Source organism: Schistocerca nitens, unplaced genomic scaffold (genome assembly GCF_023898315.1).
Source record: "Schistocerca nitens isolate TAMUIC-IGC-003100 unplaced genomic scaffold, iqSchNite1.1 HiC_scaffold_340, whole genome shotgun sequence".
NCBI lineage: Eukaryota > Metazoa > Arthropoda > Insecta > Orthoptera > Acrididae > Schistocerca > Schistocerca nitens.
The window spans coordinates 756416-770562 of NW_026045874.1; the positions used below are offsets into that span (position 1 = coordinate 756416).

Sequence of the window (14147 nt, forward strand, 5' to 3'; positions counted from 1 at the left end):
CTGCACGGCGCCAAACACGCATACGACCATCATTGGCACCAAGGCAGAAGCGACTCTCATCGCTGAAGACGACACGTCTCCATTCGTCCCTCCATTCACGCCTGTCGCGACACCACTGGAGGCGGGCTGCACGATGTTGGGACGTGAGCGGAAGACGGCCTAACGGTGTGCGGGACCGTAGCCTAGCTTCATGGAGACGGTTGCGAATGGTCCTCGCCGATACCCCAGGAGCAACAGTGTCCCTAATTTGCTGGGAAGTGGCGGTGCGGTCCCCTACGGCACTGCGTAGGATCCTACGGTCTTGGCGTGCATCCGTGCGTCGCTGCGGTCCGGTCCCAGGTTGACGGGCACGTGCACCTTCCGCCGACCACTGGCGACAACATCGATGTACTGTGGAGACCTCATGCCCCACGTGTTGAGCAATTCGGCGGTACGTCCACCCGGCCTCCCGCATGCCCACTATACGCCCTCGCTCAAACTCCGTCAACTGCACATACGGTTCACGTCCACGCTGTCGCGGCATGCTACCAGTGTTAAAGACTGCGATGGAGCTCCGTATGCCACGGCAAACTGGCTGACACTGACGGCGGCGGTGCACAAATGCTGCGCAGCTAGCGCCATTCGACGGCCAACACCGCGGTTCCTGGTGTGTCCGCTGTGCCGTGCGTGTGATCATTGCTTGTACAGCCCTCTCGCAGTGTCCGGAGCAAGTATGGTGGGTCTGACACACCGGTGTCAATGTGTTCTTTTTTCCATTTCCAGGAGTGTATTACCTGCTGTCAATGTCGTTCGTTCAGAGGACCAGTAATCATTGTACAATAAATGAATCGGAATCTGTGTCGGTGTAAAAAAAAATTAATCTTGTTGGTGATCTCATCCATTATTACAGAAATGAAATAAAAATGTCTCCTTCCCTTTACGCGTAAAAGGCTGTCTCACTAATTTAACACATTCTTCGGTTGCATACGCATGTACACATGTATACAAACAAAATTGTTTCAGCTGATCTTTCATAATTCTAAGTTGAATGTATTAAATACTACAAAACCGAAAAAGCCAGATATTCATTTTGACACACCCAGGACAATAAGATCCAGTATGTAGTAATGTTTTCAAAAGTTTGAGAAACAGACCAGTAGTTAGTGCTTATTTTGTACTAATTTTTACATTGTACTGTCCATTTTATTTAATACATTTATCACTAGTTCAACATATTCACATCTCAACACTCAATGCTTAACTTTGTCCAGTGTTCCCGCAGCTTTTGATATTTTACGAATTGGCAAAGGTTCCGATTCATCCTCGTCTTTACTCTCTTCACTTATCGATATTGTCAATTGAAGACTTCCTAAGATTCCAATTTTTCTCGAAGTAAGTGTATGCTCTGTTTACATTGTAAAAAAATACTCAGCTGAATAACTTTTCATCTTTAACATCCAGAATTTTGTAGATGGAACCAAGGGTAGATAGTGGCCTCTCAGCTGTTTTTTTACTTACTTCTGTACCTTAGTTGAATTACAATATCATAATGAAAGTTGGTGTGATTATTACTTTCCTCAAATAGTGTGTAGCACTGGACGAATAGCAATTTTTAATTTTTTTGTTTTGCAGTATATGTGTATATCTTTACAACTTACAACCTAAGACTTAACTAACTTTGAAACTATGAGGTATTAAAAAATGGTTTCTAGCAAATTACAAGATTACTCATAAAATTTCTTTTACCTTCCAGGTCATGCAATTTTGATGCGAAATGGAACCTGAAAACCTGAAAAAATGTGGATGCTACTGGATAAAGCTCAGTGTGTGGGACCTGGTAGATACAGACGATATCAGATACCCAAGTGCAATGATCCTTTCGGACTTGGAATACATCATTTATGGAAACAGGTAGTGTTCTTCATAAAAAGGGGCTGGTCACCCATCGGTTTCAGATGCCAATGTGGACAGGATACGGCAGGTGTTCGCAAGGAGTTCTATAAAATCGGCATGTATGGCAGCCAGGGAGTTGGAAATGAGAAGATCGACGTTGCACAATGTCGTGCATAAGAGGTAATGGCTCTATCCCTACAAAGTGCAGCTGCTTCAGGCATTTAACCCTATGGACAAACCTAGGTGCGAACAATTTGCAGTGGATATTCTATGCAAGATTGATGCAAGCATTGACGTTTTGGAAAAGGTTTGTTTCTCCCATATGGCAACATTTCATGTATCCAGCAGACTGAATTGTCATAATGTTTGTATGTAGGATTTGCAGCATCCTCGTGTTACACATGAAATGGAAAGAGACAGTTGTAAGGTCAATGTTTGGTGCAGACTGGTCCCCAGTTGCATCACTGATTCATTCTTTTTCATGTCTGCCATCAACAGTGGTGTTAACGTGGACATGCTACAAGAGTTTAATGTGCCACAATTGGAACACCTGCAGCCTGTGTCATATTCCAGTAAGACAGGGCACCACTTCACTGGCCCGTAAATGTACTTCAATTTCTATATAAAAAGTTTCCGGGTAGGTGGACTGGACGAGATGGTCCAACTTGAAGTGCACCACGATCCCCTGACCTTACACAACTATTTTTTTTCCTGAGGTTTTGTGAAGGATGCGGTATATTGAACCAGGGCTAGAGACCTATGGGAATTGAAGGCATACATTTGCAACCCACTTCAATGTGTCACTATGGAGATCTCGAATAGTATGTGGAGAGAAATGGAATTCCGATGAGGCATTACCTGTGCTATTAACGGTGCACATGTTGTTTTCTATGAATGAGGAAACAAAATTTAGTTATCTGATCGCGTAAATTTTGTTTGTATGAAAATACATAACTTACTTAATTGTTGAATTTCATTATTCAGTACACTCTAGATCATGCTATTCTCAAATAACTGTTGCTCAGTTCCATGGGTGAACTTCGGCTCTCCTTTCAGTTGTTGGTTAATCAACAGTGGGCTGTCTTTTTCAATAGCGAAGTAAAAAGCATCAGCATGTGCTATGTCCAAGAAGTTATTTTGAAGAGAAAAAGAATCTTTTTTTCTTAAGAACTTCTGCTAACTCGGGTTTTTATTATTATTATTATTATTATTATTATTATTAATTTATTTATTTTTTTTTTTTTTGCCTTCATTGTTAATAGAAAGCTTGTGATTTTGATGTATAATTTCTTGCCTCATGTGCCAGAATTTGTGGTCTTTCCCACATCCCCCAAAACTAGTGTAACACTTTGTAGCGTAGTTAATTTTCTCATCTGTAAATTGTAAAAAAAAAGAAAACCCTTAATTTTTGAGTGACAGTAGTGTTTTCATTATGTCATGCAGGTAATATCAAAGAATTTAGATATTGCTTATGAAGTACCCACTGCTGAGCCGTTTTCAGGCTACTTGTGGAACAGCCTGTTTGCATAGTGCTCATATCCTCAGCTGAAACTTGCAAAGTAACGTCCATGCACTTCACTTGTTTTGTGAAACTAATATGTTGACATCGTTTCTCTTTGTTGAGTCATAGGCAGCCAGTGGGTGGACAGTACATGGTAACCAAGGAACAGGTTTTAACTAGGTATGCCTTCATGCATGTTTTTTCTGCGTACAGGAGTTTCTGTTACATATACGGCACTTTACACTGCTTGTGAGAAAACATTATTAATCAGCACTGATGGTCAACTTGGTCCCTAGCACCCAGTAGTGGGCATCCCCACTTTCATAGGAGGCAGTAGACAGGTGGAGGTTAAAATATTTACTTTAGGATTTCGCAAAACTTTGGAAAAAAATATTAGGTTAGTAATTATTAATTTATTCTTCAACTTGATGCAACTCTGCTTTATAAATTTTATAACGTGAAGTTACTTCCCCACTTTAGAAATCATCATTACTGTGGAATGGTCGATGGTTAGAAAATTTTAATAATGCACCTACATTTTCCTAGATGTGGAACAATTTATCACCTGTGGAATGCGCTTGCCTTTTGCTGCCCAAAGTGGGCTGCAGGACACTGAGTGAAATGTTTTTCTAGGCGCGGGGCAGTGCATGTACAAACATAAAAAATTGAAAGTTGTGAATTTTATAATTCAACAGCTGTACATGATTGTGATATGGGACTACCTTCTATCGTCTTTCATTAACACAATGAAAATTTTGTGCTACTTTTCACGGTAATAAATATTTATCACAATTTTTGGACAGCATGGTTGTAGAGATGAAGCAACGATTAGTATGATTAATCACACATTAATAACACTGTATGAACACACCAGCTGTTACCATGACGACGGCATCCTCGCTACACAGACTAGAGGGCGCCTGATACACGCTTTGTAATCCATGGCAACGGCGCCCCCACCACAGGGAGTAGAGGGCTTTGTAGTCCTTCCATATTAGCCGTTTTAGTAAATTGACTAAAATGTTTTCTACGTAAATGTATGAATGGATATATTATAATACAATATGACTCCAGTTTTTGTGTCACAAATTGCTTTAATTTATATTATGGCACATAATGTAATATACTTTTACGAGTTGACTATGGAACATTTGTTGTTATTTCATAATTAACACTATAATTGTAACTCTTTTTAAATGAAATGGTTCAGTCTTCTGTTATTTACTGTAACATAAATTTATGTTTAACCAAGGTGACTAGTAATTATATATAATAAACTGTATTAAATACCGTTGATCGCCACTGGGGGTGTTGCGTCTATTCACATGGTGTCAGCACGCTATTTAAGCCCATATGAAGGGTTAGTCTCGCATAGTGTCTTGCCGTTATGTAGACAGTAGTGACACCACCAACAGTAACAACGGGTAACATATTTTAAATTTACGTAATTTTAGCTGTAGTATAATGGAGTCTTTGTGACGGATATCTATAATTTCACAGTGTAAATGCCCAGATGATGACCCCTATGTCGGGTTGAAACCGGTTGGTGGTATAATAATTATAAATGCGATTAAGACTGTTTTTTGAATAATTAATATTTATCATGCAATACCTCCCAAACTAGGTGTTGTACAACACAATTTCATAACTGGCTTCAGTATCACATGTTGATAACGGGTGGAAACTTTCTGGCCAATAGTCGGTAACAGTGAAGTAATAAATTAAAATGTGTGACTTGGAAATTGTAGCAAACCAGTATTTGAAATGTATTATTTGACAAACTTTTTCACATTACATTTTTTTATGGGAGATCAGAGCAATAAAATGTTTTGGAAATATTTGAAAACATTTTAACAGTTTGTTGGAAGTGTGTGGGTGCTACAGTTTTCTTTAGATGAGAGTAGTATTTTGTGGTTCATTGACGCCACACGAGTTCGAGCGTGCTGCAATGAACATTTTGGTATTACATGACAGTGTACTGCAGCGCAACATTAGTAGTGGGACAGTAAGCGCAAAACGTGCAGTGGAGTGTGCAGTCTAAAAGGAAGGAGACGGTGTATTATTGGGAAGAGTATTCAGAAAGTGCAAAGCAATGACGCAAATCTCCGTGTGTTGTGAAGGATCGAATAACATTTTAGTAACAAAACAGTTGCGAGGCGATGGAGGAGAGAACCAGTTCCCACTGTCTTATCACTCAAATGTGTCGGAAATTAATGCACTGCTCATGGATGATACGACACTCTGGATAGGTGTTGACGGTTATGTCAAAGCTAAGGGATTCACGGTGAGGAACAGATTAACTGATTACTTCGGTGGGCCGAATTTTAACAGTCATTCAGTCTTAATCACAGTAACAACATCCAACTCATTATAATGGTGGTTAAAGCTCAGTACACATGAATTTACTGATGGTTTTATAGTGGACATAATCAAAGACATTTCTTCTTACATGTTTCATTCAGTTTTCTTCAGATTTCTCCCCTGATTTTGTCCGGCATAGTGCAGCAATTTGACATGGCACGGACTTGACAAATCGTTAGAAGCATCCCACAGTAGTAATGAGCCAAGCTGTCTCTATAGCTGTCTGTGTTCACGAAAGTATTACCAGTGCAGGATTTTGTGGAGAACTGTCACATGAATGTTCAATGAGATTCATGTTAGGTGATCTTGGTAATCAAATCATTCACTCGATTTGTTCAGAATGTTCTTCAAACCAATCACAAACAATTGTGACCAATTGACATGGCGAATTGTCATTCCGTCTTTGTTTGGGAAAATGAAGTCCACGAATGGCTGCAGGTGGTCTCCAAGTATTCAAGTAAAACTATTTACAGTCAACGACTGGTTGAGTTAGACCAGAGGACTACAGTCCATTCCATGTAAACACAGCCCACTACATTATGGAGCCACGACCGAGACTTCGTGGGATCTGCACCACACTTGAACCCTACCGTCAGCTCCTACCATCTGAAATTGGGGTTCATCTCACCAGTACACAATTTTCCAGTCACCTAGGATCCAACCGTTAGTCACGAGCTCAGGAGAGGTGCTGCAGACGATGTCGTGCTGTTACCAGAGGCACTCGCATTATTTGTCTGTTGCTGTCGCAATTAATCGAGATTTCACTGCACTCTCCTAACAGGCGTGTTTGTCGTAAGTCCCACCTATTTCTGCAGTTATTTCACTCGGTGTTGCTTGTTTCTTAGCACTGGCAACTCCACGCAGCACCACTGCTCTCGGTCGTTAAATGGAGGCCGTCAGCCACTGCGTTGTCCGTAGTGAGAGGTAAAGCATGAAATTTGGTATTCGTGACACTGTGGATCTCGGAATATTGAATTGTCTGATAATTTCCGAAATGGAATGTTCCACGTGTCCATCTCCAACTAGCATTCCGCATCCACAGTCCATTAATTCCCCGGGCGCTGATAACCTCGCTGTTGTGCGCCCTAAAACACTAATAATCATTATCATCACCATTAATTCCCGCCGTGTGAGCATAGTCGTGTTAGAAACCTTTTTACATGAACCACCTGAGTGCACATGACAGCTCCCTGTTGTACTGCTGTTGTATACCTTGCATATGCAATGATACTGCCATCTGTTTATGTGCATGTGGCTTTCCCATTACTTACAGATAAAACTGCTGAGATATGGAAATTGGTCAACACCTTGCAGTACCTTCTTTTGCACTAGAAGTTGCGTAGGTACATTTCCACTTGTTACGCATATTGTTTTTGTTTCATCACTATTTCTTTTCAGTCCTAAAGAAATGGTCTCTCTACCCAGCTCGGTAACTATTAGTTGTAAACTGGGTTGTGTTTCTGTCAACAGAACAATATTATCAGCAAAATCCAGGTCCTTAAATCTGTATTACACGACACACCGAAGGTGTAAAAGTGAGGTGTGGCTGAAATGCTATATAGCAGCAAAACGGGCAAAGCTATGATTTTAGCAGACTGTTCATCTGCCAGGTTGAAGTAGGAGAGGTTCTGTTAACGCAAGTGGCGTCTGTTCTATTCTGTCGTGTGTCCGTGTGTGTGCAGTAGAGGTGGTGCACAGAACGGAGCCTTGCGAGTGGGCTTTCTACTAGTTATTGTTTTCATTAGCAGTCAAAACACGCAGATTAATTCGACAATTTCGCATAGTATGGTGGGTATTTTTTCAGTAAGCAGTAGCCTATAAATACATTAATGAATCAAATGAAATTGCATATTTTTGTATCCCTGTTGAAAGAAAGCTCTATATCTAATGATAGCTTCTTATTGTAGCTATGGAATGGAATAAAAAGAGCTTTCAAGTGATAATTGAAGAATACAGCAACCAAAGGTGTCGCTATGACCTAACAGATATTTTGTACCACAATAAGGCAATCTACAGATCTACAAATGTTTCATTCTGAGTTTATACAAGTTAATGTGCTTATAATTTTACTTTTGATAGACGTGTGTGTGTGTGTGTGTGTGTGTGTGTGTGTGTGTGTGTGTGTGTGTGTGTATATCACATAAATTGGTGAAAGTAGCACACGCCTTTGGTTCTGTAGCTGTATTATTTTGGCACGCCAGGAAGGAAAGCTTGGCCAGAATAGGAGAAAAAGTGAGGAAAGTTGTGTCTGGTGTGACGAACGAGGAATGTGAAGCATGCTTAGCCTCCTTACGTTTGCATTATTCAGCTGAACTCAAAAAGATGTGGGAAAAAATGCGCAGTAGCTCAGGCGGGACCACCCATAAACCAAGCGTGTGGTGGTTTGACCTATTGGCGTATGTGAAAGGCCACATAGTGCCTAGAAAACTGCTGACAAATATCCCACTCTCTGTCGTGAGAATTAATTTTTGTCACTCTGTCATTACACGTTTTCTGCATTCTATAAGATAAGCGTATACTGTTGCAGGAATCTACATTGATATCAACAGTTAATTTCTGACACTAAAAATATACTTCACAGGGTTTGGTCATGTCCACTTAGTGTAGAAATTGTTGATTTGTGCGATGATGTGCTAGTGCTTTCAAATACTATGCTTCCACTTTGTGTGTGCTCCTCATGTCATTTCTGTGAGTGAAAACATTCACATGTCAAATACACAGTAGTGGAAACTTTGATTCAAGCACACTGGTGGTAATAAATGAAATCAACTTAAAACACCCCAAATACATGTAAGGCAGAACGGTGGACTGAAAGCATTTTTTGTGGTTTATTGTGCAGAAGCATCCACTAGACTTTTTGAAAAATCTGATACATCACTGTATGTAGTAGTTTGCAGAGATGCTCCTGTATCAGTTTCAGAAGAGGTAATGTCAATGATCTTTAATAGGAACTGCTGAGCAATTTATTTGTTTGTAACATACTCTAATGCCTTAAACAATCAAAAGCAATGTGAAGTTGGATTGCAAAAATTCACACCTATCTGTCATAGTTTGACTTACTTGATATGTACAGCCGATCTTCTTCTCTGGATTGCCGGCTCCGTCGATCTCCAAAACCTTCTTCTTCAAAGAATACTGCTGGTTAACAGGAATTTGTAAGACACTCTCTCTCTACTTTTGAAATAATATAGTACTCGAAGAATACTTTTAGTTCAGTCTTGGTACATTCCAGCTTCCACAAATAACATATTCTCCATTTCCCACATCAATATTTGAACGTATATAAGTCAACCGATTCGTCTCGCATTAGACTCGATAAAATACATCTGCAGTAAAGTTGATTTAACAACCACATAATTTATGAACCTGTCTTGCCTCTAGAGTGTCCAACACGTGAAGTACTTAAAAATCTGGAAAAAAATAAAAATCTATTTTACACTTCACTCTCACTTCTTGATACTTCATTTAGTCCCTGGAGTCCTCCTCTATTTTCGACTTCTTTACTCTTAACAGAAACTATGTTTACCTATACTCAGACTCGACATTCCTTAACAATTATCACAATCGATTCCTCTCAGGTTTATGCTCTTTCCTTACTCCCGCCTCCCTAACTACTTGACATAGAATCTTTCTAGTTATATGTATATATACAGGGGGGTCCATCGGAAGTTTTGGATGAGATTATCTCCAAAATTATCGAGTAAAAACAGTGGATAAGACATGTTCGTAAGATCAGAGGAGGACATAAAATGATACTACACGTGACCCACAGCCCCCTCCCCCTTCAGTGGGGTGTGGGGCAGCTTTCAAATCTTAAATGGAAACACCCATTTTTTATTGCAGATTCGGATTCTCTATTAAAAAAGTTACCAAGTTTTGTCTGAAACAATTTTAAACCATTGACAGATGGCGCTGAAATCGAGAAAAATTAAAATTGGGAAGAACTCTGATTTATTTAGAATGATCCGAGGACGACGCATGAAATTGATACAAAATGTGCACCCATTCTTTCATTATGCCAAATTAAGCTTTTTTTTTTCCACAGTATTTGATGGAGGGAGGCGGAATGGTATTAAAATCTCGTTACGTAACTCTTTACAATTTCATTACTCACCTGACTGTGGCGCTACCGTGACCAAACTAGCAACTATGGCTCAATATAAAGGTCGGTGTAATGTGATCAGACGTCACTTCACTTTCAGATTGTGAACCTTAAACATCAACTGACGAAAGTAAATTATTCTTTAGCGAAACATGGCTCACTTATCCTCCTACAGAGATTGTTGATATGATGTTAATTTTAGGTGGATGCCACAACAAGTACGCTGCAGCTGCATAATTGTATGCGGATAGTTTCCCAAACAGATGACATCCAAGGGACAATATTATTGGACATTGCACTCGACGTGCTTGAAATGGATACGTGCACCGTCCACCTCGTCATCGCGATTACAATGAAAATGACGCTCGTACCCTACCATTCTCACCGGTGTTCAACTGGATCCTGAAACGTGTAGTTGTGCAATTCAGACACAAACTGGAATATCGAAATCAACTGCTTTGAGGATTTTGAAGGCACAAAAATATCATGTGTATCATATTACACTCACAGAGGTCTTGATGCAAAAAGATATGCAAATACGCTTGCATTTCTGCCAAAGGGCCTTGGAAATAAGAGGTGGCAATGACTTTTTTTAAGTAAGTTATGTTCTCTGATGAAGCCACATTCAAAAACAATGGCGAATTAAATAATTATGATTGTCATTATTGGTCCCCTGTCAATCCACGCAGACCCATTGACAATAAACACAAATGGTCGTTCGTGGTCTGGTGTGGAATTTTAAACAGTAACTCGGTAGGACCGTATTTTTTTTTTTACCAAAATGTTACTGGGGAATCTTGTTTACAACTTCTCTGTGATGATATGTTGGAGCTAATGGAAGATGTTGATTTAGAAACTAGGCAACAAATGTGGTACCAACAGGACGGAGCAGCTCACCATTATGCTAAAAATTTGCAGAAAGTTTTAAATGTGCGGTACCCTGGTCGGTGGACAGGATGCGGTGGACCAATTCAGTGGCCTCCACATTCACCAGACCTAACATCTCCTGATTTTTTTTTCTTGTGAGGTTATTTAAAAAATATTGTTAATGAAAAAGAGCCCACAACGCGAAACCATACGGAGCAACGCATTTGAATAGCGTGTGTAGCCATACCACGGGATGTGCTGCTCAAAACTGTGGACATCTCACGCAGACAATTGACTTTATGCATTGGAGCAAATGGGGATGATTTTGAACAATTTCTTTGTGGATAATTTCATTATTTAAGCACCCCAAATTGCGAGAGGCAAGGGGACTCACTAATGAAGCACCCCATGGGAACATCATTCTACTATGTTGATGTCATTGTTCCTGGGTAACGCTAAAAGTAGGATACAGTACATCTTGTACAACAATAGCTTAATTTGGCGTAACGAAAGAACTGGTGCACATTTTTTATCGATTTGATGAATCTTTCTCGCACAATTCTAAATAAATAAAAGTTCACCCACAATTTTACTTTTTTCTCGATTTTAGCACCATCTGTCAATGGTTTAAAAATGTTTCAGACAAAACTCTATTACTTTTTTATGGCAAATCCGAATCTACAATAAAAAATGGGTGTTTCCCTTTAAGATTTAAAAGTTGTTCTCCACCCCACCCAAAGGGACGGGAGCTGGAGGTCACGTGTAGTATCATTTGATGATGTCCTCCTTACACGTTATGAACCTGTCTTCCCCACTATTTTTTACCTGATGTACAGTTTTCGAGATAATCTCATCCGAAACTTGAGATGGACCACCCTGTATATTTTCCTATACAGGGTGTCCCAGCTATCTTGTCCACCCAAAATATCTCTGGAACAATAACAGCTATTGGAAAATGACTTTCACCGGTATCAATGTAGGGCTGGGGCCCATGAATGTACATATCTGGAAACATTCTAAAACGAAAGCATATGTGTTTTTAACACAAACTTATGTTTTTTTAAATGGACCTCCTATATTTTTTCTTCAGCAATCCATAGAATGACAAAGCACATACACAATAGCGTTGATTGCATCGCAATATTCCCATTACATCCCGAGATTATGAGACGCAAATTTGACGCTTGAAACACCCGACATGAGCTGATAGCGCACGTCCTGAGGCTCAGGCGTGAACCCCATGCTGCCCGTAATCGCGATGTGATTGACATGTGTAATCACACCTCCATACTTATCAAGAGGGACACTTACTTGTCAATCACATCGCGATTACGGGCAGCATGGGGTTCACGCCTGAGCCTCATGACGTGCGCTAGCAGCGCATGTCGGGTGTTTCAAGCGTCAACTTCGCGTCTCAGTATCTCGGGATGTAATGGGAATATCGCGATGCAATCAACACCATTGTGTATGTGCTTTGTCATAGTATGGATTGCTGAAGAAAAAATATAGGAGGTCCATTTAAAAAAACATAAGTTGGTGTTAAAAAACACATATGCTTTCGTTTTAGAATGTTTCCAAATATGTACATTCATGGGCCCCAGCCCTACATTGATACCGGTGAAAGTCGTTTTCCAATAGCTGTTATTGTTCCAGAGATATTTTGGGTGGACAAGATAGCTGGGACACCCTGTATATACATGCAATGTACTACCGACACAATAAACAACAATATGTGCATATTTCCTGCTGTACACATACCTTCTCTCTCCAACACTTGATGGTTCTCACCTTTTGACAGGTTTCTAGTCGGTAGTTTCATTGTTTGTGTACCCGTGTATCTTCGCGCGCGCGCGCTTGTGTGTGTGTGTGTGTGTGTGTGTGTGTGTGTGTGTGTGGCCTGATTCTTGGCCTACTTATTTGAAGTAACTTGTAGGTTATTAGAAACCAGGAAGGACTTCTGCAATGGAAGTAGATGCATATGGAAAGAGGGACAAATAGATAGGTCCTCAAACGAGAAATAAGAAAGGGAAAAAAATAGATGTGGTTGCTAAGATCGAAGAAGAGAAAGAAGACAGCCCCAAAGACGGGAAACCTTTCCAACTCCCTTCTCCAGGACCCCTACCTCGCCGGTTCTCGAGTGACAAGCTGGAGGAGGTTCCCACAGAACAGACATTCCCACCGTAACCTTTAAGGCCCCCGAAGCAAATCTTAGCAACCCTGTGGAAATAGCAGTGTCAAAGAATCAGACACATTTGTTTGTGAGGGTTGTTTGAAAGGTGTGATGTGTGTTTTGTGTCATTCGTGATTTATCTGTTAGTTTAAATCGTGCTTTTACCTACACTACCCAGCCCCTTTCAAAATCTATACAAACCCTCCCGTCTATATCATATCTCATGAAAGGTATAAAATATTCTATTCAAAATAAAAAATTATACACTACGATAAAATATTTGTTCTGTCCGTCACATTATATTACATTATCCATAAATGTAATATTCTACTCTTTTCATTTCATGTCTAGAGATAACTGTTTTTTCCGTGGTTCTCTTACGCCAGTCTTTAAGTTATGTTTATATCCAATTTGCTAAATACTAAAATTATAGGATAGTTTCAGAATTCAGTAATAAACTACAGAATCGTGTAAGATTTGAAGGGAATTCAGTGCAGGAAAACTATTTTGGAAGAAACACCGAAAACAACACAGAACGTTAACGTCCATGCGGGATAAATGTGACTCCGCCCAGATCCAACGGATCTGGTATTAACTTCACTTGAGCAAGTGCAAACCAGTAATTCTTGCTTAATTTTGTGTGGAAGACCCCCCCCCCCCCCCCCCCCCCGGCAAAACAATCACCACTTAACTAGGTAACACAACATCCGGTAAAGTTATTCCATTTTCTACCCTATCCTGGATAAATTTGAATCCTTTCCACAAGTCGCCTATAACCTTGCTGGTCTTATTAATTTCGGATGCAGCAATAGTCGAAATGTTCATGAGGTTACTCTCGTGGCAAATCCTCGGTCTATCATTTCTTAAAATGGTTCCTCCAAGCTACATACACTTCTAATAACAAAGCTCGATATATTCTCTTTGAAATTTCATCCTACATTATTTACTCGTACACTGCCACCTCAAATTTGCTATTGAATAATCGACATTAATTCCTTAGACTGATGTCTCTCTTTCGAAGTACTTAAACCTTGTGTTACATTATTGTATTCATTATTGTACACGTCTTTTAAAGATTCTAAGTTTCCAATAGGTTTCGATTCTACATTATTACATTTGGCATCAAATTCAGTTTCCAAAGCAGCCATGTCTTCACATCGATTACTAGATTCTTTGCTTTGAGTGTCTACTCTGATGTTCAACAGACCTATGTTTGTCATCTGAATAGTTAAAGTTTCATACTGATCCTTTAATTCAGAATCCATTGAGTTATT

At 39.9% G+C, this 14147-nt stretch overlaps 1 protein-coding gene across 25 annotated transcripts in view; it reads left to right on the forward strand.

Moving 5' to 3' along the window:
- The window catches only part of LOC126227762 (uncharacterized), a 932351-nt gene that overhangs the window by 593423 nt on the left and 324781 nt on the right, over positions 1 to 14147 (forward strand). For 9 of the 25 annotated variants that reach the window (XR_007544016.1, XR_007544020.1, XR_007544012.1 and 6 more), the window contains one exon: positions 1733 to 1890. The exons of 13 other annotated variants lie outside the window; for them this stretch is intronic. Coding sequence is in view for 2 of the 12 variants with exons in the window: in XM_049942251.1 (XP_049798208.1) it covers positions 1754 to 1890 (137 nt within the window). In the remaining 10 variants the exon portion in view is untranslated. Of the gene's footprint in view, positions 1 to 1732; positions 1948 to 2041; positions 2180 to 14147 lie in introns of those variants that run through there. 3 more of the 25 variants (XM_049942248.1, XR_007544036.1, XR_007544046.1) reach the window with 3 other exon arrangements.